Source organism: Zootoca vivipara, chromosome 14 (genome assembly GCF_963506605.1).
Source record: "Zootoca vivipara chromosome 14, rZooViv1.1, whole genome shotgun sequence".
Classification (NCBI taxonomy): domain Eukaryota; kingdom Metazoa; phylum Chordata; class Lepidosauria; order Squamata; family Lacertidae; genus Zootoca; species Zootoca vivipara.
Genome location: NC_083289.1, coordinates 11,663,325 through 11,686,652, shown reverse-complemented (window position 1 = coordinate 11,686,652; position 23,328 = coordinate 11,663,325). Strand labels below are relative to the sequence as shown.

The window sequence follows — 23,328 nt, the reverse complement described above, 5'->3', positions numbered from 1 at the left end:
CATATTTCAAAGAGTGAAAATCTGGACAGAAAAGTTATTGAGCTTTGCCCAAAGTTGTTTATGGAAAATTGGCACTGCCAACATGGGCTGCCATACATATGGATTTTCCCGGATAACTACCAATTTCCACCCGGACAATGCTAGAGACAGCAGTATTCCATATACCCGTATGTCTGGGAAATTCCGGACATATGAGACGCTTCATTATCACATCCTTGTCTCTCTGGCGTCCAGAGAAAGGCTAATAGGGAACTGCCTTCAAGCCAGAGATTTGCAATATCCTCACGTAATCTAAAATTAAACACCACGTGAAAGCTAGCAGAGAACGACAACAATTAAGGATCACCCCAGCTAGATCCCAGAGAGCTCTCTTCTAGTTTTGTATACTCCAGTGGAATTTTCCAATGTTAAAATGCTTCAGCAGCACACACACAGGCATTTCTCCATTTCAGTGTGCAATTAACAATTATATTTCACACGTTCTCATGTAGCACAGACAGGGCTAGATTTAGGTTTGATGAGGCCCTAGTAAGCGACTGAAGGTAATGGGGCCCTTTATATGTGCAGCTGTCGTCAACAACAAATTGTCGCTGTTTTTTGTGTTGAATATATGCTATATGGTCATTTATGGACCTAAAGCCATTTGCACATAACAAATAAGACCCTACACAACACAAAACACTGTTGTATGTAGGTTTTATTTATTTATCTTATATTATGGAAATGTACATCCAGTTGTTTTTTCCTTTAAATTTTTTTGGGGCACCCAAGAGAGTGGGGCCCTAAGCTTATAGTTCGTTTGGCTTATACGTAAATCCGGTACTGCCTAAGGGTCATCTAGTCCAACCCCCTGCAATGCTGGAATCCTGCCCACAGCCATCCCTTGGTAGGCTCGAACCTCCAGCCTTCTCGTTAACAGCCAGACGCCCTGACCCATTGTAGCGCAGGTTTTTCATCTCTACTGTACGGTACTGTATATAGATTGAGATGATTCTGTTTATATTCTATCTCTATGCGATCCACTATCGCCCGCCCACGCGGACACTTCCGGTTTAACGCAAGTGGATATAGGTTTTCATTTTAAACCGGAAGTGAAGGCCCTGCACCGCTCTATTTTCTATCTCTGTCATCTTCTATTGTAAATCTAGGCGTGACTCCTCCCCCCTCAGTCGCAGCTGCTTTACGTCACGAGGAGGCGCCCTCTTCCGCTAGCCCTGCCGCCGGGTCCGCTGAGGTGGGCTGAGGAAATTGGGCTCCCCTCGCCATGGCGGACATGGAGGAGCTGTTCGGCAGCGATGCTGACACCGAGCCGGAGCAAAAAGGTAAAGGGGGGGGGTGACGCCGGGAGGGGCATATCGCATTGTGTCACGCATGCGCGGAAGAAGGCCTTGGCTTTTAACCTCAAACCCGCCCTCCCCCCCCCCCCCCCGACCGCCTTTTGATTCCTTTGAATTTATCTCCTTGCTCTCTTGTTCGAGCCCGGAGCTCAGCCCCAAGCCTTGTTTTGGTACCAGAGTGCACGAGAAGCGGCCATGCAGAAAAAGAGTTCCTATGAGCATGAGCAAAGTGTCATATTCGCAACGCAGCTGGGATGAGGCGGGATAAGGGGCCTGGACGCTTTCAAGTACAGTGGTACCTTGGGTTACAGACGCTTCAGGTTACAGACACTTCAGGTTACAGACTCCGCTAACCCAGAAATAGTACCTTGGGTTAAGAACTTCGCTTCAGGACGAGAACAGAAATTGTGTGGCGGCGGCAGTGGGAGGCCCCATTAGCTAAAGTGGTACCTCAGGTTAAGAACAGTTCAGGTTAAGAACGGACCTCCAGAACAAATTAAGTTCTTAACCTGAGGTACCACTGTAACTAGTTCTTCAAATTGCATATGTTGTTGTTGTTTAGTCGTTTAGTCGTGTCCGACTCTTCGTGACCCCATGGACCATAGCACGCCAGGCACTCCTGTCTTGCACTGCCTCCCGCAGTTTGGTCAAACTCATGTTCGTAGCTTCGAGAACACTGTCCAACCATCTTGTCCTCTGATGTCCCCTTCTCCTAGTGCCCTCAATCTTTCCCAACATCAGGGTCTTTTCCAAGGATTCTTCTCTTCTCATGAGGTGGCCAAAGTATTGGAGCCTCAGCTTCACGATCTGTCCTTCCAGGGAGCACTCAGGGCTGATTTCCTTAAGAATGGATAGGTTTGATCTTCTTGCAGTCCATGGGACTCTCAAGAGTCTCCTCCAGCACCATAATTCAAAAGCATCAATTCTTCGGCGATCAGCCTTCTTTATGGTCCAGCTCTCACTTCCATACATCACTACTGGGAAAACCATAGCTTTAACTATACGGACCTTTGTCGGCAAGGTGATGTCTCTGCTTTTTAAGATGCTGTCTAGGTTTGTCATTGCTTTTCTCCCAAGAAGCAGGCGTCTTTTAATTTCGTGACTGCTTTCACCATCTGCAGTGATCAAGGAGCCCAAGAAAGTAAAATCTCTCACTGCCTCCATTTCTTCCCCTTCTATTTGCCAGGAGGTGATGGGACCAGTGACCATGACCTTAGTTTTTTTGATGTTGAGCTTCAGACCATATTTTGCGCTCTCCTCTTTCACCCTCATTAAAAGGTTCTTTAATTCCTCCTCACTTTCTGCCATCAAGGTTGTGTCATCTGCATATCTGAGGTTGTTGATATTTCTTCCGGCAATCTTAATTCCGGCTTGGGATTCATCTAGTCCAGCCTTTCGCATGATGAATTCTGCATATAAGTTAAATAAGCAGGGAGACAATATACAACCTTGTCGTACTCCTTTCCCAATTTTGAACCACTCAGTTGTTCCATATCCAGTTCTAACTGTAGCTTCTTGTCCCACATAGAGATTTCTCAGGAGACAGATGAGGTGATCAGGCACTCCCATTTCTTTATGAACTTGCCATAGTTTGCTGTGGTCGACACAGTCAAAGGCTTTTGCATAGTCAATGAAGCAGAAGTAGACGTTTTTCTGGAACTCTCTAGCTTTCTCCATAATCCAGCGCATGTTTGCTATTTGGTCTCTGGTTCCTCTGCCCTTTCGAAATCCAGCTTGCACTTCTGGGAGTTCTCGGTCCACATACTGCCTAAGCCTGCCTTGTAGAATTTTAAGCATAACCTTGCTAGCGTGTGAAATGAGCGCAATTGTGCGGTAGTTGGAGCATTCTTTGGCACTGCCCTTCTTTGGAATTGGGATGTAGACTGATCTTCTCCAATCCTCTGGCCATTGCTGAGTTTTCCAAACTTGCTGGCATATTGGGTGTAGCACCTTAACAGCATCATCTTTTAAAATTTTAAATAGTTCAGCTGGAATATCATCACTTCCACATTGCATATATCTGATGGATTTGCTTCCTTCTGACTAGGTGAACATAAATAAAATGGTATTGGTCAGCTGATTTTTATATATGTTATCTGATTCTTTTCTTCTCGCTAACATTGTCCCTTTATGTTTGTTTGGTTTTAACAGATTCTGATTCTGGGTCAGATTCAGACTCTGACCAGGAGCCTGTTGGCTCCATCAGTAATATTTCTGGTAGTGAGAGCGACAGAGATGATGACCGAGAGGCTTTGAAACCCAGTAACAAAGAATTGTTTGGTGACGACAGCGAGGATGATGCGGCCTCTCACCATAGTGGTAGCGATAACCGGTCTGAACAGTCCTACAATCGCTCGGAAGGCTCGGGGCATTCTGAACGTGAGGATAATGACCAGTCAGATATGGACCAGCACAGTGGCTCAGAAGCTGCTCACGAGGAGGACGAGGATGAAGAGGATCGCAGGTCAGAGGAAGGCAGCCACCACTCTGAGGCAGAAGGTTCTGACAAAGCACACTCTGAGGATGAAAAATGGGAAAGGGAAGACAGAAGTGATCAGTCAGACGATGACGAGAAGCTCCAGAACTCAGATGACGAAGAAAGGCCACAGCACTTGGATGACGATGAGAAGAACTCAGACGACGAGGAGAGACCTCTGGCTTCTGATGAAAAAGAGAGGCTGCAGAACTCGGATGAAGAGAAAATGCACAACTCAGATGATGATGAAGAGAGGCTGCAGGTTTCTGATGAAGAGGAAAGACCCCCAAACTCTGATGAGGAGAATATGCAGAACTCGGATGATGACTATGAAAGGTTGCAGCATTCAGATGAGGAAAAGATGCAGAACTCTGATGAAGAGAGGCCCCAGCATTCTGATGATGAAGAGCGAAGGCTCTCGGAGGATGAAGAAGAGCATGAGCATAAATCGGGTATGAAAAATTGAGGGTGCAAATGTCTAGTCCCAGGGCTGGGGAAACCTTAGGTCTGGAGGGCTCTTGGGCAAGATTCTTTCCCAGCCTTCTACATGCAAAGCATGTGCTTTACCACTGAGCTTTGGCCTAGTAGTCATATCTTGAAGGCTACGATTACTCTTTTTCATCCACCCCAAATCAACGTCTAGCACAATCCATCTTTAGTTTGCAGAGCAGCTGTCCCTTTAGATAATCTCTTGGAATTTGGGTTTAATAGTTGCTCACTTTTTCCACTTACCTTTTAATAAAAAAAATATAACCCCCAAAATTTCAGGACAGATTGTAATTTTGGGGGGTTTGTTTGTTTGTCACTATCAACCTTTGATAGCAGTAAGGCTGAAAAAATTGCTGAATGCCTACCCAGGGAGCTTCAAGGCCAAGTAGGGATTTGAGTATCTTCCATTTATATATGGCCACTGCATTGCTCCATCATCTTTATTTTAGCACCCGTGTGGGTTCATCAACAATACTTTTGGAAGTCCACTGGTACGAATGCCATTCTTCAAAGTGACATTGCCCTGCTGTGTTTTATTCAGGGTGTCTGGATTGTGTAATATATAATAATACATTAATAGAAGTATATTAATAGAAATATATACAGTATAATAATAGAAAGTGATGAGGGGGCTTCAAGATTGATATTTGCTTTTGCAGAATCGGCTAGAGGCAGTGACAGTGATGAAGAAGTCATGCAAACAAAGCGTAAGAAACAAATTGCATCAGATTCTGAAATGGATAGTGATGTGGAAGGACAAAAAGGTAAGCAGCCCCTCTTTCTGTCATCTGGGATTAAAACAAAAAACAAAACTCATCTGTGGTTGGGTTTGCAGTGCCAAGCTCCCCTTCACATCCTCCACTGCAGTAGATCAAAAGTTGTCATCACAACAGTTGATTTAACAACTAATCTACATGTTTGATTATATTCATGGTAGCTCTGACTGCAATATTTTGGGTCATCTCGTCACTTGCTTTAGAGCAGGGATGTAGAACCTGTAGACCTCCAGATACTGTTGGACTCCCATCACCCCCCAGCCAGCAGGCCAGTGGCCAGGGATTAAGGGGGTTGTAGTCCCAACAGCAGCTGGAAGTCCACATTTCCTCTGCCCCTGTTTTATAGGGTTCAAAGGAGGTCAAGTACTTCAGTGGGAAAGTTCCTATAAACCAGGTTTGGCTCCGTGTTGCTCCATGGACTGGATCTGGCACCTGAGACAATTTCATCTGTTCTAGAGCTACCTAATACTTATTCCCCCCCCCCCAAATACTATTATTTATGGATTTTTTTTTCACCCTTCATCGTTAGGTCCCAGGGTGGGTTACAACAAAATAAATGTACATTGTTAGAATGAGTTAAAATAATTTACATTGGCTTTCATTACACTTGCAAGTTATAACACTACAGAAATACAAAATTAAAATTGGGTATAAAAATTTAGAATTACAATATTATAATCAAGTTAAACAATTTGCAATAATCCAACCCCAGGTACATAGTTTTAATAATGTTTGGCTCCCTCTCCTGGAAACCAATTTTAGTATCTGTGCTGCCGAAGCGAGCACCCTCTCCTGGTATCCTTCTGTGGTGCATATAATTTTCCAGGTCTCATTGTAAGAGCAGTTTAGGAGATAAGGTCAATTTTTGCCAAACCAGTTCATTGGGACCACTTCCTGATTCCCCGCATGGTCAGAATGGACCACCCTTAAGTTTCAAAAGAAAATCCCCAGTAGAAAGGCATCTGAAGCACACCACTAAATACCTGGAAGGGTTTATTTTATTGATAAGCCAAATGGGCAAGGTTTTTTTTAAGAAATAAAATAAGGGCAAGGCATACAGAGCAAAGTCTCAAAACCAAAAGACACATACCTGCTACTGAAATGACAAAGATTCTTGTGGCACCTTAAAGACTAAGAAGTAAGAAACTTGCTCCCAGTCTAGGTACACTAAAGTCATTTAAAGCAGTGTTCTTCAACCTTGGGTCCCCAACTCCCACCATCCCCTCTCCATTGACCACACTGGCTGGTAACGATGGGTCTTGCGCAGCAACAGGTGGGGACCCCCAGGGTGGAAGAACTCTCATTTAAAGGACAGGACATCTTTATGACCGGGGCAGGCTTAGCTGAGATAACCTAGTTTCTCTCTCACTCCCTCTCTGACACTCTCTCGGTTTCTGTGACTCTTTGCCCTAACTTTGATCTAACTGTCTTCTCCCAACTGACAAAGTTCCAACTGCCACTGAAGCTGTGCCTTCTCCTTTTGTTAATGAGAACTGGCTTCCTTAGATGCACGGCTCCTCAGGTCCATCTGCCAAGTCTACCTGATAACTTCGTTACACCTTCCCACAAGCCGGTTGTTGGAAGGCGGTTTCTGTGTAGGGCAAAGGAGTCCAGCTGGAGCAGGAGGCTCTGCCTCCCTCTCTCCAGGAATGCTGGAGGGCAAACTTGGTAGTTAGTTTTTTGTTTTGTTTTTAAATGCTTTGTTTGTAAGGAAGGGATAAACAAGGATGTATGGCAAGTCACTTTGGGCCACCTTGTAAGAAAAGTGACTTTAACACACATAATAAAGAAATAACAATTTAATAATAAATGATTTACATGAAATTATAAAACTTTACATGAAATAATATAAAATACTCATAAGAAAATGCCAGTAAAACAAACAGACTATAAAACAAGTTGATATAATGAAATTATCAAAATATTAGATTAAAAAGAGGGGAATGCTTGATTTCCCTGCCCTTTTAAATAAATCCTCACAACAGCCCTGTCTGAGAGGAGAAAAGAATCAGAATCAGAAGAATCTTTATTTGTATCAGCCACTAGCCATAGCAATAAAGTAAATGTACTGAAGGCAGAGGTAAAAACTTAACTATAGAAAATACATTTTGGGGGTTTACATCAATAATCAAATAATAGATCTTATTCTAATTGCCCCCGCTAAAACCTTGCAGTTTTTGCTGTCACCTGATCATCTTGATCTGCTAAAAGAAAGGACACTGTAGGAATGGTTGAGTGACCCAGCATGGACAATAATAGAGGGGTAAAAACCTCACTCCTCAAATCTTTATAAAGAGTGCAGGCCAGAAGCACATGAGCCACTGACTCAATACTGCCATCTCCACAGGGACATAATTCTTTTCCCAGTGGGTTTTTTTGAAATCAACCCTCAAGTACAGCCGAAGGCAGTATATTCAATCTTGCAAAAGTGAAAGCTCGTCTGTATTTTGGAATTGTCAAATTTTGCAAATAGGGTGTGCCAAAGTGTCAAAATGACTGGGTGGAAAATAATCATACCAAGCCTCATAAGCTTTATGGCTGGCTGGGAGTTCGAATATCATTCTTCGCCCGCCACCCTCTCGGGCCACATCCTGAGCCATCCATTTAAAGCACTATTGTGCCAGTTTAACTGCCATGACTTCCCACACAGTATCCCGGAAACTGCAAATTGTCAAAGGTGCTGAGAGTTGTCAGGAGACCCCCATTCCCTTCACAGAGCTGCAATTTCCATTCTCTCTTCACAGGGAACGCCAGATAAAAACCAGCCCCCTACATTCAAACCCAGGTCTTTGTGGCTCATAACAGCTCACACACCAAACTCCTACATGTCGCTGAGGTTTTTCCTTCCCAAAATCCTCTTAGATTGATCCTGAAATATCTTGCTAGACCTACGAGGAATATTTCAACTAAAAGAAAGCTTTTCAAACACTGTGGATCCTTGGACGTTTATTGGGGCAGGTTAGCTGTTTCCTAAGTGACAAAAATCAGTCGTGACTTTTTTGACAGCTATGTAAGTGAGACCTGGACAGGAGTCATGAGAGACGGAAAGATTTTAAAAATAATATTTTAATTAATTTTTTACAATAACAAAGCATCACATTAAAAAAAAACACATACATCAAAGCCTTAAAATAATTATATATAAAATCCACATTTACTCCATAACCTGGGACTACTAGAGTCCCCTGACTTCCCTCCACCCCCCATATGGTTCCCTTGTTTTATGTTATTCATACATGACCATCAGTTTTTTACCTCATTTTACATTCCAATTTTGGCCTTTATAATATTACTAAAATAACCTTTATTGTACATTAGTTAACATCAATTTACATATAACTTATAACATTTAACTTGGTTTACTCTTCAGATCGTATAAATCTTTTGCCTTTTATCTATAATATTACTAATATTTCTAAAATCCTGCAAATGTATTAACTTGTACACACTGCTTTTGTATATATGCAATAAAGATTTCCCAGTCTTGTTTAAATTTGTTGACCTCTTGATTTCTAATTCTCCCAGTCACTTTAGCCATTTCCGCATATTCCATTAACTTACTTTGCCAGTCTTCTTTCGTGGGGACTTCTTCATCTTTCCATTGTTGTGCTAATAATATCTGAGCAGCCGTTGTTGCGTACATAAACAAATTCTTATATTTTGTTGGTAAATCCAGTCCTGTAATAGGAAGGCTTCTGGTTTTTTAACAAAGGTTATTTTAAACATTTTTTTAAAAAAAAATAGTTGTAAATCATTTCCCAAAACCATTTAATAACTTTACATTGCCACTACATATGATAAAAAGTGCCCTCCATTTCTTTACATTTCCAACACTTATTATCTCTTGTTTTATACATTTTTTGCTAGTTTGACCGGAGCAGGTACCATCTATATAGCATTTTCATATAATTCTCCTTAAGTAAAGTACAGGCCATAAACTTCAAATCATTCTTCCATAATCTTTCCCAATCTGTCATTTGCATATTGTGTCCCACACCTGTTGCCCATTTTATCATAACACATTTTACCTCCTCATCCTTAGTTTCCCATTCCAACAACAAGTTATTCATTTTTTAAATAAGTTTATTATCACTCTCTCCTATTTCTCTCTGGAAACTTGACATTTCATTAGTAAATCCTTTCCTTTTATCATTTTTAAAAACTTCATTTAATTGAAAATATTGTAACCAATCTGTTACTTTACCTCTTATTTCTTGAAATTTTCTCAGTTTTAATTGGTTATCTGATTAGAATCAGAGCGGGGGGAAAGATTGACACGAAGGCAGGAAGGAGCCAACAGGTTTCCCCTCTGTGTCTCCAGCTGCAACTTCTCCTGAGTTGCCTCCTCCCGAGCTTCTTCCCTCATTCATTCTGCCCACCCCCACTAATAACTGTCTTTCCCCACCCACGTCATTTTGTGACATCACAGGCAGTCTGTAGCCAATGGCAACAGCTGGGGAAGCATCAGCACAACCTCCCCAGGCCTGACAATTGTGGGGGCACCTCAGTGGTGATTGATTCATTTATTTCTTATCTGTTTCTTGCTCAGAATGCCCTGCATGTGAAATGATACCAACATAGGTGTGTGATATCCCTTTACCTGTCTTTGAAGAAAAAGATAGAATGGCTGCTACAGGTAGATTTATTTAGAAAGGCGTTTATGTAGAAATGTAAGCTGACTTGCTTAAGCCCTGCAGTTTTCTTCATTGCTTCCATGGGTACACCTCACTGGCTTCATGCAGCCCTGGAAGGAGAAAAAACAAGGATGATGAGTGGCATGGCTACTACCCAGACACCTCCACCAGCTTCTGCCTAGTGACTTCATCTGCTAACTTGACTCCACAGCCTGCCAGACTCCACAGGTTTCATCTGTTCATGAAATAGTCACCTTTCACACATCACATTTACTCACACCCCCACACACCCCATTTCGCTTACACCCACAAACATCAGCCTTGTAGCATCCATTGGCTTCCAGATGCAAACTCCACCGGCTTCCACTCATCAACACCTGCTTGCTTCCCTTAGGTCTCTCGCTAGACACCGAGCTTCCAACCATGGATCTCAGCAGCCTTCAAGCCATAATCCCACTCAGCAAGCGAACATGCCTTATTATTGCTCCATAGCATTCCGCTGCTGGATGATCATCTCCTTCCATCTGCCAGTTCGCCTCCTCCAAGTGGGAGGAAACCAGGCAGTGCTGAGTGTCACAGCCATTGCCAGCTGTGCCCTGCTGGGGAATATTAAAGGGATTTCTACTCTTAAAGTAGAAAGCCCTTTAAATCCACTCAAGTGCTTTTGTGGAATCACAGGTAGTCCATGGAACAGGACTTTAGACCTCACAATAGTGGGTGTGTCTCAGCAGGAATTTGTGTGCTTGTTTTTTTTGCCATAATAAAAACTCTTCATCTGTTCTGAGCAAAGGAACATCCACGCCTGGGGTGGAAGAGCAGGGAAGTAGAAGGTCAGGCTATCGTGAGATGTGATTGGGTGTCTGAATTGACAAGCCTCTCGATAGAGCTTCAAATTAGGCACCCCATACATTTGGGCTTTCTAATATAGAACCCACCCTTTTATATGTAATGCTGTCGTAGGTAACTTTTATGCCCCTTGTAGAGTGTAATTTTTATAAATAAGGTGTCTTTTAAAAGCAAAGCCAGTCCTTCCCCACCTCCAGTTTCCAACCTTCTAAGTATGAATTCTGTTTCTTATTTTCTGGGCAAGGTAATAAGGATGCAATGGATCTGTTTGGAGGAGCAGATGACATATCTTCGGGGAGCGATGGGGAAGACAAGCCCCCAACTCCAGGGCAACCTATTGTAAGTACCTTTGTTGGTCTGTGAGGTCAGAGGGTGGCACATGTCACCCGGTCCTGCTTTTGCATCAGTGTTTGATTTAACCTGACAACTTGATCACTAATATTTTAATGCTTACACATATGTTAAGATTTGTATTATCAAATTGTATTAGGAAAAGGTGGGTTAACGATTTGTGTTCCTTTTAGAAGGGATTGCAGATAAGTGTATTCCATTTCGGACTTTTGAAAGTTGAAGGTCTCTTTTCCCCTCTCTCCTGATGCCAGGATTGGGGAACTTTGGTTCCTCTGGAAGTTGCTGAACTACAACTCCCATCAGCCCCAGCAAGCATTGGCCAATGGCTGGATATGATAGGAGTTGTGGTTCAGCAACATCTGGAGGGCCAGAGGTTCCCCACGCTTGCCTTATGCTGATGTCCTGAGCAGGCATAATGTTGATAAAATGTATGTTCTCTGTATGGTCAATCACACATATGCATAAATGGAAGAGATGGAATTATATTTAAAAGCAATAATTTCCTGCGCGATTTTCTCTCCCCTCCCCACTGAATAGGACGAGAATGGATTGAACGAGGATCAACAGGAGGAAGAACCTATTCCTGAAACACGGATAGAAGTCGAAATTCCTAAAGTCAACACAGACTTAGGAAATGACTTATATTTTGTGAAGCTTCCCAACTTCCTCAGTGTGGAGCCCAGGTAAAAGTCACAGGCTCAGTCTGGGAAACAAGTGTTCCAGGGTCTTAAAAAACAAAAGCAAAAAACCAATCTGTAGTGCTATCCACAGATACACAGGGGTAAAAAGCCATAAGTCCCCTCCCCCCACCTTTAGTCATTTTTTTAAAAACAAAAAACTAATGCTAACAAGTTAATTCTGTGTTCGGTTTTATTATAAACCACCTTTATTATAAGGAAGAAAGGGAGAATATAAACATTTTAAATAAACAGAATTGTACTAGGGAAACTCAGGTGTGACTTTGAAACCCTCTGTCTTGGTAGAAGATAATAACTGAGGGTTGTATTTAATGTAGTGTAAAGTGAAAGTCACTTAGCAGTGCACTTGTTCCACTGGTGAAATGTTTTGCTCCAGAAGAACATAGCTGCACAATAGAATGCATAAGCAAGCTGCTTGTGGCGTTGCACAATGTGCAAATCTTAAGGACATAGGAAGCTGCCTTATACTGAGTCACACCTTGGTTCACCTAGATCAGCACTGTCTACACCAGTGGTGTCCAAACTTTTTTCACTTTTTTCAAGTGAAGAGCCATGATGGCCGACCAAAGTTGTTGACCTTTTTTTAGGATTCAAGTCGAGCTTTTTTTAGGGTTGAAGTTATCGAGGTTTTTTTAAGGATTTTACCCCAGGAAATAAACCAACTGGTGGGCTGAATTTGGCCCCCGAAACAGACTTTGGACATGGCTGGTCTACACTAACTGGCAGGGTGTCCCACGGGAATTGCTACCAGCCCTACATGGAGATGCCGGGGATTGAACTTGGGACCTTCTGCATTCAAGGCAGATGTTTTACCACTGAGCTACAGCCCTTCTCCAATCATCATTCACCTTCTCTGTTCTCTCTTCCACCCCCTACCATGTGTACAAAGGAACTGCGGCCACAAACCCATAATTGGGTTTTTGTGTGAGAATTCCGGTCCTGGTGTCAAATTGTTTTGCAAGGAAGGGAAGACATCCATGGTAACCCATATTCCGGTTTATTACAGGCCTTTTGATCCACAGTACTATGAGGATGAATTTGAAGATGAGGAGATGCTGGATGAAGAAGGTAGAACAAGGTTAAAACTGAAGGTACCATATACCTTAAATTCTACCTCCACACAACATGCAAACACTCCTTGCTATGTCCTGGAACACAATCCTGTCAAGCCTCATGCTTTGGATCAGGGCTGAGGAACCAGCCGTTCTTGGACTCTCATCTCCCTTGATCCTCAGCCTGCATGACCAATGGTCAGGGATGGTGAGCGCTGTGGTTCAGCTGAATTGGGAGAGCCAGAGGTTCCCAATCCCTTCTTTAAACATTCAGAGCTTCTGTAGCATAGTTCTGAGAGATGGTGCAATGCACTAAGAAGTCCCCAGCTCAAATCCACTGTTGCGGTGAAGTCCCATTAGATCCTGAAGTTGGAAGGGGAACCTTTTAGGTAATCTATTCCAACCCCTGCTCAATGCAGGAAACCCACTACTTGAACATTTCCAACAGGCAGCTGCCCAGACTCAGAGAGGCCGTGCCCACGCACTGGGCAATTGGTTTCCTGGTCCAACTGCTGTTTCCATCAAGAGGTTTCTCATAACATTCGGCTGAAAGGTACCCTCCTGCAACTGAGGCCCATTAGATTAAATGGGCTTACGTTACAGGAGGTTCAGATGAAGCTGAGCATTGCAAGAAACTTCTTCCCAGGAAGAGCAGCAAGCCTTCTCTACCCACCCCAGCCAATTGTGGCCCCCATCTGCAATAGGGGGACAAGAATACTGACCCACCTTACAACATCATTGTTAGGAAAACATCCATCACTCTGGGAAGTGATTTGTAAACGAAATAAATAAATGATGACCACGATAACTTACGTGAAGTTCTTGAGAGTGTTCTAATTGCTATTTAAACACAAAATATGACACTGATTCATTCTATAGATAGGTCTGACCTCTAGAGCACTACCATAGTATATGCACGATAACATTCTCTGTGCCAAATAGAGCACCTGGGGTTTCTTCCTTGGTTTTTATTTATTTATATCTCCATCAATGTTCAATGGTACCTTGGTTCCCGAACAGCTTAGTTGTCGAACAAATTGGCTCCCAAACACTTCAAACCCAGCAGTAAGTGTTCCAGTTTTTAAAGACATTTTTCAGAAGCCGAACGTCCGACGTGGCTTCCGCAGCTTCCGATTGAGTGCAGGAAGCTGCTGCAGCCAATCAGAAGCCATGCCTTGGCTTTCGAATGGACTCCCAGCATGGATTAAACTTGGGAACCAAGGTACCACTGTACATGGATTATTATTTTTCAAGCATAACAGGGAGGGAGATCGGTTCCTGCCTGAAGGAGCTTCCTTTCTAAAATAGGGCACATGGGAAGCATCAGTGGGAGTGGAGAGGAATGGAGAGGAGAGAAAGTCAATTTCAGGTTTGCATACATATTAAATGTGAGGACTAACATGTTGCGCCAAAGTTTTAGCAGAAAAGGTCTGAGCTTGCAGTGGTAATCTCTCCTCCCCGCCCCCCAGCTGAATCCCTCATGGTACACTGAGCCGTCTTGCTGCTCATTGATTCACAACACTAATACCTGTATGTTCAACCAGTTAGTATTTTAAACATGAATTCAGCAATTCAGAATACCAGCATATGACATACCCACCAGCATTATTCCCCCTTTCCCCACACTGTATTTCTTGCAAGCGTTGTGACATTTCATTCAAGAAACGCCTTCTGCACGCGGCAACTTTGTGTCCCCACAGGTGGAGAACACAATACGTTGGCGAACTCGCCGAGATGAAGAAGGGAGCGAGGTTCGAGAAAGCAATGCGCGGATAGTCAAGTGGTCTGATGGGAGGTCAGTTTGTGCCTGATCCTGCTTGACCCATTCTTCTGAACTGTAGAAAGAAACATGTGTAGCATAGAGTTCTGTCTTGGATCTCGTTCACCCAGTTATTCTTTTTATTGTTCTATTTTCTGAGTGGGGTGAAGGGGTTGAGTCTTCCTGCCCTGGAGAGTAAAGGAATCAGGCGGCCAGCTTTAAGCAGTTCAGCGCCTTACCTGGGACAGAGCTCTGCCCTATCCCTTCATTCAGCCTCATTGTATATTACCTTGCTGGAAGCCTTTCATTTTATTTAGTATTTAAATATTTATATACTGCTATTTTATTTAAATATTTATGTACTGCTATAGCTACTTTTGTTGCTATAATGCAGGCTGATCCCACTATAGGTTAGAAAAAGCTACCAAGGTAGCTCAAAACCACTACTGCCTCCCACCCACTTTAGAACAGGGAAAGTTCCAGTGGTAGACACTTCAGTGAATGTGCTGCTTGGTGACCGATGACACTGCCTGTGTAAAAACCCACAGGGAGAGGAAAGTTCAAAGTGCCATTAGTGAAGCTTAAGAAGCCCCATATCCCTCTCCTTTGCTATTTCCAATTTTGTCAGGGCATCTGTGTTTCAGCAGGAGGACCTGGAGGCAGTAGGCAATAATACATAGAAAAACATATCCACACAGCACATTAAAGAAAGCTGACAATGACAATAAACAAGATAAAAGGCAGGCTAAGAACAGAACCAAGGAGAGTGTAATTGTAGATTGGGAGAATTTGCAAGTTTCACACAGAAACTGCCAAATTCTGTAACACCTGTAAAAAAATAATAATCCATGATGTAAGGAGTCATCAGAATTTTGTGGGATAACTCTTGTCTTCACCGTTCTGTAAACAGATAATAACATCCTATATCTAGTTTACTTGTGTCAACTGGGCACCTTCCATTAAACAGAAAAATAACTCAAAGGCTGCTGCTGCAATAAGGCTTACTGCTTAAGTAAAACGGGACCAAGGAAAGGAGACTGGAGAAAGAGGGCAAAGCTGAGACAGAATGGTAGAGAGCACGATATGGGCATCATGGGCCTGTAAATACATCAGCGGAAGTATTCAGTTGGCTTAATGTACTTGTATCAGCAAAGCAAATAAGGCTCTTGGCTTGTGTGCTAATTGAAGCAATCCTCCTTCCTTTTGAAGCATGTCGCTGCATTTGGGGAATGAAGTGTTCGATGTGTACAAAGCACCATTGCAGGGGGATCACAACCATCTCTTCATCAGGCAAGGAACAGGTCTTCAGGGGCAAGCTGTGTTCAAAACAAAACTAACCTTCAGGTAAGCACGTGGATCCCATTGAGTTGAAAATATTTACAAGTAATAGCATCACAGTGAATGTGATACAAGGTGGTTTGCCTAATTATTTCCAGGGGGGGGGGTAACCCATGTTAAAGCAAGAACATAGAAGCTTGCCTCATCTACAGGCATTAATTAACTGACCAGCATCAGGATGTTTAGATTATTGTCATCAGTGCTGCTGTGGTCACTGCCAATTTTACATACCCTTTAAACTTTAACATAATACTCAGAATCTACTTCTCTACCCTCTTAATTTCACTTCTTACAATTCCCATCCACCCTCAACCATCTCTCTCTCTCTCTCTCTCACTCTCTCTCTCTCTCTCTCTCACACACACACACACACTCACTCACTGTCTACCTTCCAATTCAGGAATATGTGTAATGCATGTGATGATGTGGACTCTATTCTACAGAAGCTTATGTTATACTAAATATGTTAGTCTTTAATGTGCCACAAAACTGTTGAATTGTTTTATTATGGTCACTGTTGTCTATGGTCTATAGCAGGTAGCAGCATTCAGAATTCGCCAGGCACATTTTGCACCTGGCTAACAGCCACTTGCGACCAAGAGAAGATGCCTGGGCACCAGAATGGCACCTGACATCACCATCTGACTGGCTAGCGGACAGTAGTGTGTGTTGGCTTTTTGTTGCCATGCTATGGCGCAAGTCAGATTTACGCTGGAGCTGAGAATATACACAATTCATTTTCATTAAAAATATATGCATCCAAACATTCTGTTAGTGTGCCTGTAACCTAGCTTTAAGGGGCCATATGCCGAATAGCTTTTATATCTCAGTTTCTAACAGTGTCAGGTAGGGAACCTCAGGCCCAGGAGCCAAATCAGCTGAAGGCCTGGCTTCAAGAGAGCCCTGCACAGCCAAAGGCCTGGCAGTGAGCTGCAACCAGTTGTGCTAAGAGGTCCCCTTTAGGAAGTACCTGATGCAACCACTTTCTCAAAGAGAGAAAATTGCTGAAATTTAAAATGGAGATTTTGTTCTTTCCAGGGATATGAAGTGCTTTCTCTGCAGAGGGGAAAATGTTCTACTTTTAGGAGCATTTCCCCCTCTGCAGAGATTTCAAAGAGGCTCCCTTTAACTGACCATCAGCTGGTCATTGCTTACAGGGAGCCTCTTTGAAGGCAACCTCCTAGTGCCAGTGGCTTCTTCAAAGGAGGTTGCTGCAACCGATGATCAACTCACAAGATGGTCTGGGCTACAGGTCGGCATAGCGTGTTGTGTGAATCAGCTCAGTCACATGCAATTGTTTTCTCAAACCTGCAGTTCCCTCAAAGAAGTGCTTTTAACCCAGTAACAATTTTACCGCAGGCCTCACTCAACAGACAGTGCCACACACAGAAAGATGACTCTCTCGCTCGCAGACAGATGTTCCAAGACACAAAAAATTCGTATTTTGCCCATGGCTGGCCGTGATCCAGAGTCCCAACGAACAGAAATGATTAAGGTATAGATTTGGGGTGGGGTAGCTGGAATCAAAATTTGCTTTCTAAGCCATTATGTCCCTTATATGCAAATCTTAAAATATTGTTTGTATGCATGACTCAGCAGCATCTTTAGACTTGCTGCCCTCAATGCAGCTAGCCTCTTGCTCGGCAGGAGTCTGAATTGCCATAGAAAACAACCTTGCCTACCTTGGCATCTCTGGGTGGCCAGGGGGCTTCTTTGAGCCTGCAAACAGTTGAAAAGGGGGAGAAGAATGGAACAAGAGGGAATGAGCAGAAGAGATAAGAGAAACTTCATATTTGCCATTGCCTACAAAACTCAGTATCGGAATCTGGCAGTCAGTATTTATAAACCATTTTATGGTATCACCAGCACTGCTAGGTAAGAATGGGCAGTACCTCGCTGCTATGTTGCCAGTGGACTAAAACACCCACACCCAATTTGGTGAAATGGTGGAACTGAGTTGGGAGCCAAGTTAATTTAAAAAGGTAAAGTACCCCTGACAGTTAAGTCCAGTTGTGAACGACTCTGGCCGAGGGAGCTGACGTTTGTCTGCAGACATTTTTCCTGGATCTTGTGGCCAGCATGACTAAGCCACTTCTGGTGAAACCAGAGCAGCGCACAGAAACACTGTTTACCTTCCTGCTGGAGCGGTACCTATTTATCTACTCACACTTCGACGTGCTTTCGAACTGCTAGGTGAGCAGGAGCTGGAACCAAGCAATGGGAGCTCACCCCGTCACGGGAATTCGAACTGCCGACCTTCTGATCGGCAAGCCCTAGGCTCTGGTTTAGACCACAGTGCCACCTGCGTCCCATTCAAGTTAATTTAGTCTGAAGCAAAACAAAAAACCTTACTTGGATCCTTCTTCCTCCCTCTCTAACCTATTGATCAAGCTGTGTAATCCAGGCCAGAGCAAGTCATGAAACAGAGCACATGAAACCTGTGCCACATTGCTCTGCTGCACCATGTAGCAGAAAAAGAACCTTGAATAAAGGTAGAACGAGACTTAACTGCTGCGAGAATACCAAAGCCTCATCTGCATTGGCATTCCACCGGCTTCTGAAGATGCACCTGTTTACACAGGCATCCACGCGATCTTGACCTGTTTTAATCAATGTTTTGTTTAATAGAATTGTTTTATTGTATGTTTTAATTATGGATGTTTCCGTTCTAATACATATTAGTGTAACTGGTGTACTTTGAAAACCACTTCGAATTCTGCTTGGGCAATAAGAGGGGTGTAAATTAGTGATGGGTGATGTGCAGGGCAATGCACAGTCTGAGCCCTGTTTTGAGAAATCCTTGGCACACCCTTGTGTTGTTGCCATTTCCCCCTGCAGAAAGAGGAGGAGAGGCTGCGAGCTTCCATTCGCAGGGAGTCCCAGCAGAGGAGAATGCGAGAGAAGCAGCACCAGCGGGGACTGAGTGCCAGCTACTTGGAGCCTGACCGCTATGATGAAGAGGATGAAGGAGAAGAAGCCATCAGCCTGGCAGCAATTAAAAACAGATATAAAGGTGGAATAAGAGGTATGGTTGGCTTGGCACAGAGTCCTGGATTTATCTGGTTTTAAGTCCAGGGTGCTGCTTGGGGCTTATCACACAAAGGGAAAGTGGGGCATTAATACCTAAGAGGAGGGTGGCGGGAAATCCTTTTGGAAATAATATGTGCTTATTTTGTTTGTTTAGTTTTGCAATGGCCAGTGATGACAAGCAAATAAACAAGGCTGATAGTGCTTCACGGCACGTTTCTCATGGAGGGAAAGGATTGTCACTTCTAAGCGGCCAGTTTTTAAGTTACAGTCAGTTTTTGTAGATTAGCTCTTGGAGAGAAATGCATATATATATTTTTCCCTTTCAGAGGAGCGTGCTAGGATTTATTCATCAGACAGCGATGAGGGCTCAGATGAAGATAAAACGCAGAGATTGCTGAAAGCAAAGAAACTCAACAGTGACGAGGTGAGAGAAATGGTGAAGGGGTCTATTTTGAGTGGCTCAGGTGTTTACTATAATAATTGGTTTGACATGTAGACCCCTCTGTACATTGGGGTGGAGAACCAAGGGCCCTCCAGAGGTTGTTGGACTCCAGCTCCCAGAATCCCCGGCCAGCGAGGCCAAAGGTCAGCGATGGTGATGTCCTACAACATCTGTCTCTGCTGTGCATGTTAGTTTGAAGTGCCAAAGACTAGTCAAGCTCTCTTACCTTGGACTACTTCTATGACCCGATGTTTCTTGAGACTTGTTATACTCTTCTTCTTCTTCTTCTTCTTCTTCTTCTTCTTCTTCTTCTTCTTCTTCTTCTTCTTCTTCTTCTTCTTCTTCTTCTTCTTCTTCTTCTTCTTCTTCTTCTTCTTCCTGTTTCACCCAGAATACTCTGGCTTTAATATCATTTTAAAACCAGTGTAGTGCAGTGGTTTAGAGTGTTAGACTAGAACTTGGGAGTCAGGGCTCAAATTCTTGAGGGTGATGTAATGAGATAAAAAGTTGTATTACAAAGCCTGCTAGCATCCTTCAGGCTTGCACAGATTCTAGTCTGAAAACATTGTTGTCTCTTAAGATCATAGCTGGAAAGCATCTGTTTAATGCTGTAATTTTAGATGCCTGCATGTTTTTACTTAAGTGGCTCAGTATCCAGCATGCCCAAAGAGGCTTTGGTCTTGTGTTTCAAAAGTGGTTGGTGACATGGCATTGAAGAAGGGAGCCTCTAATCTAAGAAAAGCCTTCTCGAAGCTTTCTCCAATCAAAGGGCTTCTACATACAGAATTCTGTCTGGTGCCACAAATTTCTCATTTCTATGTAGGTGAAGGACAACGAAACCATGACTTCTGTTTACTCTCCCCCCCTTTCCATTTTAGTTTGCTAACATTCAACTTCACCACATGGTGGCGCTTAAGCATTGAAAAAATAGTTAAGAGAGTTGCAGACCTGCATAGACCACAAATTATGGGCTGCACAGACTTGTACTATGGTATGCATCTCGTTGCAACCATTTTTCTATCCTTGCTCTCCAAAAATGATCCAGAGGACTACTCTCTTTGCGCTAGTGATGTTGGAGTTCAGCAGAACTTCTCAGAAAGAGGTGGAGAAGTGAATTAGGGTAGAAATCCAAAAGAAGAATTCTGTACTGCATCGAGATCAGTTGATGTGCATTGTGGGCGGGTGGGGGGAACCTGGGCTGAATTCCATCTGTAGAGGTTCATCGTTATTTAGGAGGTCAGGCTTATTAAAGTCAGCATTTAATTTGTGCCTAGACCAGAGGTGGGAACTTTTGTGAGCCTGCAGGCCGCAATTCTCTTCTGGACCACCTTCTGAGGGCCACATGTTGGTGGTGGGTGGAGCCAGAGGCAAAAGTGGGAGGGGCAATGCATGGAAAGTTTATCTTGAATGGTAGGCTAGTTTCTACACGCACTCTCACACCCTGCACCTGAGATTCCTCATCCCTGCCCAAGACCAAGCAGCCCCACAGGCAAGGAAGCATTTTCGGCATCCCCTCAGTTTGTCCCCCTTTTAAACACCTTTTTTTTATTGTGGTCATATCATTTCATGACTTGGATACTCAGTTTGCATGCATGAATTCAACTCTTATTTGTCCATGCCTTATAAACTGTTTGCATGATTTGTTTCAGCTTCTGAGTAGATGGTTGAATCAACCGCCCTTGACCCAGGAACCACTCCTGCTCCCCCCCCAAAAAAATTTTTAGCACCCCAGGCACTTTCCTGAATCCAGACCCATGTTGAATGGGTGTCCTAGATTCCATTATGTTAAGCTTTATAGCGAAAAATGAATCAAGTAATTGGGTTCATTAATAAAAAAAAGCAAGTAATTTTCCAGTTGGTAGAAAGCTGTTGAAATTCTACTTCACTGCGAGAGAGAGACACATTATGGATTACTTCATTAAAATAACCACCAGCCTCTTTTGAAGCATGTGTTGCAGTCAGAGGCTGACTTTGAAATTCTCAAGGACTTCATTTTGAGCTTTTATTTGCACAAAACCTGGATATAGTCAGGGAGTAGGGGATGGCAATTAGCATTTACCCAAAGTCCCAAATCACCCAGTAGCACTTCTGGCTTCTTATAGCTAAAGGAAAAATATTTAACTTGAATGCATTTGGGTCGGTTTTGGGTTTTTTTGCGGGTAGGTGGTTCCATTTGCTGAAGTATTTTGTACTAGGATACAAGATCTTCTCTGAAAGAAAAAAGAAATCTTTAAGCTCATCACTGTTAATGCATTCAGTCTTAAAATGGGAAGTGGTTTCATTGTAATTTAGAACAGGATACTTACCTAAAAATTAAGAGCAAATTATAATTATCACATTGTTTGATTTCCCCCCAGATTTTGCCCACAGTCTATATGTTTTGGCAAAACAAACAAGAGGCATTACCTTTTGCTAACAACAAGCAGTCAGCTGAGAACTAGGCTGAAATCGTAACTCTTGTTCTGATCAGGAAGGCCTGCTGAATAATAGGCCCATCAGGCAGGACCAGAGTCTCTGGGTGGTGTAAAGCTGCCACTGAAAAGGGCATCGCTGTGTTGAGTTCACACCTTCTGTGATGTGTAGTGACACTCATGTCTTGACATCAAGAAACCATGTGAATTCCCACAACAATGAAGGGTGCCTAGTATGGGGGACTTGCAGTAGATTTTATGCAGGAAGCATTCGGCTACTTGCTTCCTCTCCCTTCTTTGAAAGCCCCAATGAAGCTGCAATCCTAAACACATTGGGTTGCATCCAGTGCCGCTGTTCTATTCGCACGACAGACTTTGCAGTTGATCTGCAGCCCCCTGGGCGCCCTCAAAGTCTGCTCCAGAGGGTTGGGAAACCCTCCAAAGCCATTTGGGGGGGGGGGACACACACAGATGCCAGCAATAAATGGCCTGTATCCATCTGCCTTGAGAGGCAATGGAAGAGTGTGTCATGTGGGGGGGGGGTAGTCAAACCGTTGGAAGGTTACAGTGACTGTAGAGATGGGAGAGGCATGTTTTACTGCAGATGGCAATATCCTGTTTCATTGGGACAGGCGCACCATAGCATTTCTTCTCTCTGGGCTCCTCCCAGCAGTCATTCTTCCTCTAGTCACTGCTATGGATTCATGACCTGACTGTCTCCAGGCGCCTGCAAGGAATTCCCACATGGCAGGGCTGATTTTTCCAGCCTTTGTGTCATGTTTGCAGCCATTTTTGTAACGCAGAGCTGGTCTGCCAACGGGCCTGTTGCCTGAAGCCAGCTTCCTGTAGAGCACATCCTTGGGGATCTTGCAATCTTCCATTCTGTGCGCATGACCAAGCCAGCGTAGATGTCTCTGAGACAAGTGTGTGAACATGCTGAGAATGTGGGCTTGTTTGAGACTCTGTTGCTGTGTTATGCCCAAAGCCTTCCTGGCACAGCACATAGGGAAGGCCTTGAGATGTCACTCCTGGTGGGTTTAGATCAGGGGAATATAACTTTTGAGTAAATGTGCTTTGGGTACTGTTGATGTGGCTGTTGTTTTTTTCCAGCTGTCCTCTATCCTGTTTGCATCTTTAAATAGCTGAGAGTAAACAGTTGCAAGATTCATTCTTCCTTAGCCCAACCTCTGTTTCCATAGGCTCTTTTCCCTCTAAATGTTGCCTCATTATTAACCAAAGAGGGAGCATCATTTTCTTTGGGAGCATTAAATGCCTGTTTCTTAGTGTGTGGATGATCCAAATTGCAGTTTTAGTCACTTACACCTAGAGAAACGCTCATTTTGGCTTAAAATCAATCTGCTTTCCTGTAGGAGGGCGAGCCATCTGGTAAACGAAAAGCAGAAGATGATGAAAAGGCAAGCAAGAAGCACAAGAAGTACGTGATCAGTGATGAGGAAGATGAGGACGAGGATGCATAATGCAAGTCTGAAAGTCTACAAGATTCATGTATATATATATAATGACTGCACTGTTCTTTTTGCAGCCAGGATGTAAGTAAACCTAATAAGGATTTTTATTTTATTTTTACAAAAGAAACTTGCATTCAGATCTGTAGTCTTAAAATGAATAAAGATTTTTGTTGGACCTTTTTAAATTTCTTTTCTTTTAAAAGGTGATTGCTTTGTTCCG

At 43.3% G+C, this 23,328-nt stretch overlaps 1 protein-coding gene across 1 annotated transcript; it reads left to right on the top strand.

The window, feature by feature from the left end:
* The first annotated feature begins 1,165 nt into the window (after nucleotides 1-1,165).
* LEO1 (LEO1 homolog, Paf1/RNA polymerase II complex component) lies at nucleotides 1,166-23,293 on the top strand. Its single transcript, XM_035131772.2, has 12 exons — nucleotides 1,166-1,322; nucleotides 3,489-4,265; nucleotides 4,962-5,066; nucleotides 10,803-10,897; nucleotides 11,447-11,592; nucleotides 12,614-12,698; nucleotides 14,360-14,454; nucleotides 15,628-15,762; nucleotides 17,116-17,251; nucleotides 18,595-18,781; nucleotides 19,113-19,210; nucleotides 23,010-23,293. Exons 1-12 carry the CDS (start codon nucleotides 1,265-1,267, stop codon nucleotides 23,115-23,117), a joined length of 2,025 nt encoding a protein of 674 aa, XP_034987663.2. The 5' UTR covers nucleotides 1,166-1,264; the 3' UTR covers nucleotides 23,118-23,293.
* Nucleotides 23,294-23,328: the final 35 nt, after the last annotated feature.

Excerpts from the sequence above, each read along its gene's own strand:
- LEO1 (XM_035131772.2), top strand. The coding sequence starts at position 1,265 with ATGGCGGACATGGAGGAGCTGTTCGGCAGCGATGCTGACACCGAGCCG. Across the intron at positions 1,323-3,488 it reads CACCGAGCCGGAGCAAAAAG|ATTCTGATTCTGGGTCAGAT; the intron begins GTAAAGGGGGGG and ends TGGTTTTAACAG. Across the intron at positions 10,898-11,446 it reads CAACTCCAGGGCAACCTATT|GACGAGAATGGATTGAACGA; the intron begins GTAAGTACCTTT and ends CCCACTGAATAG.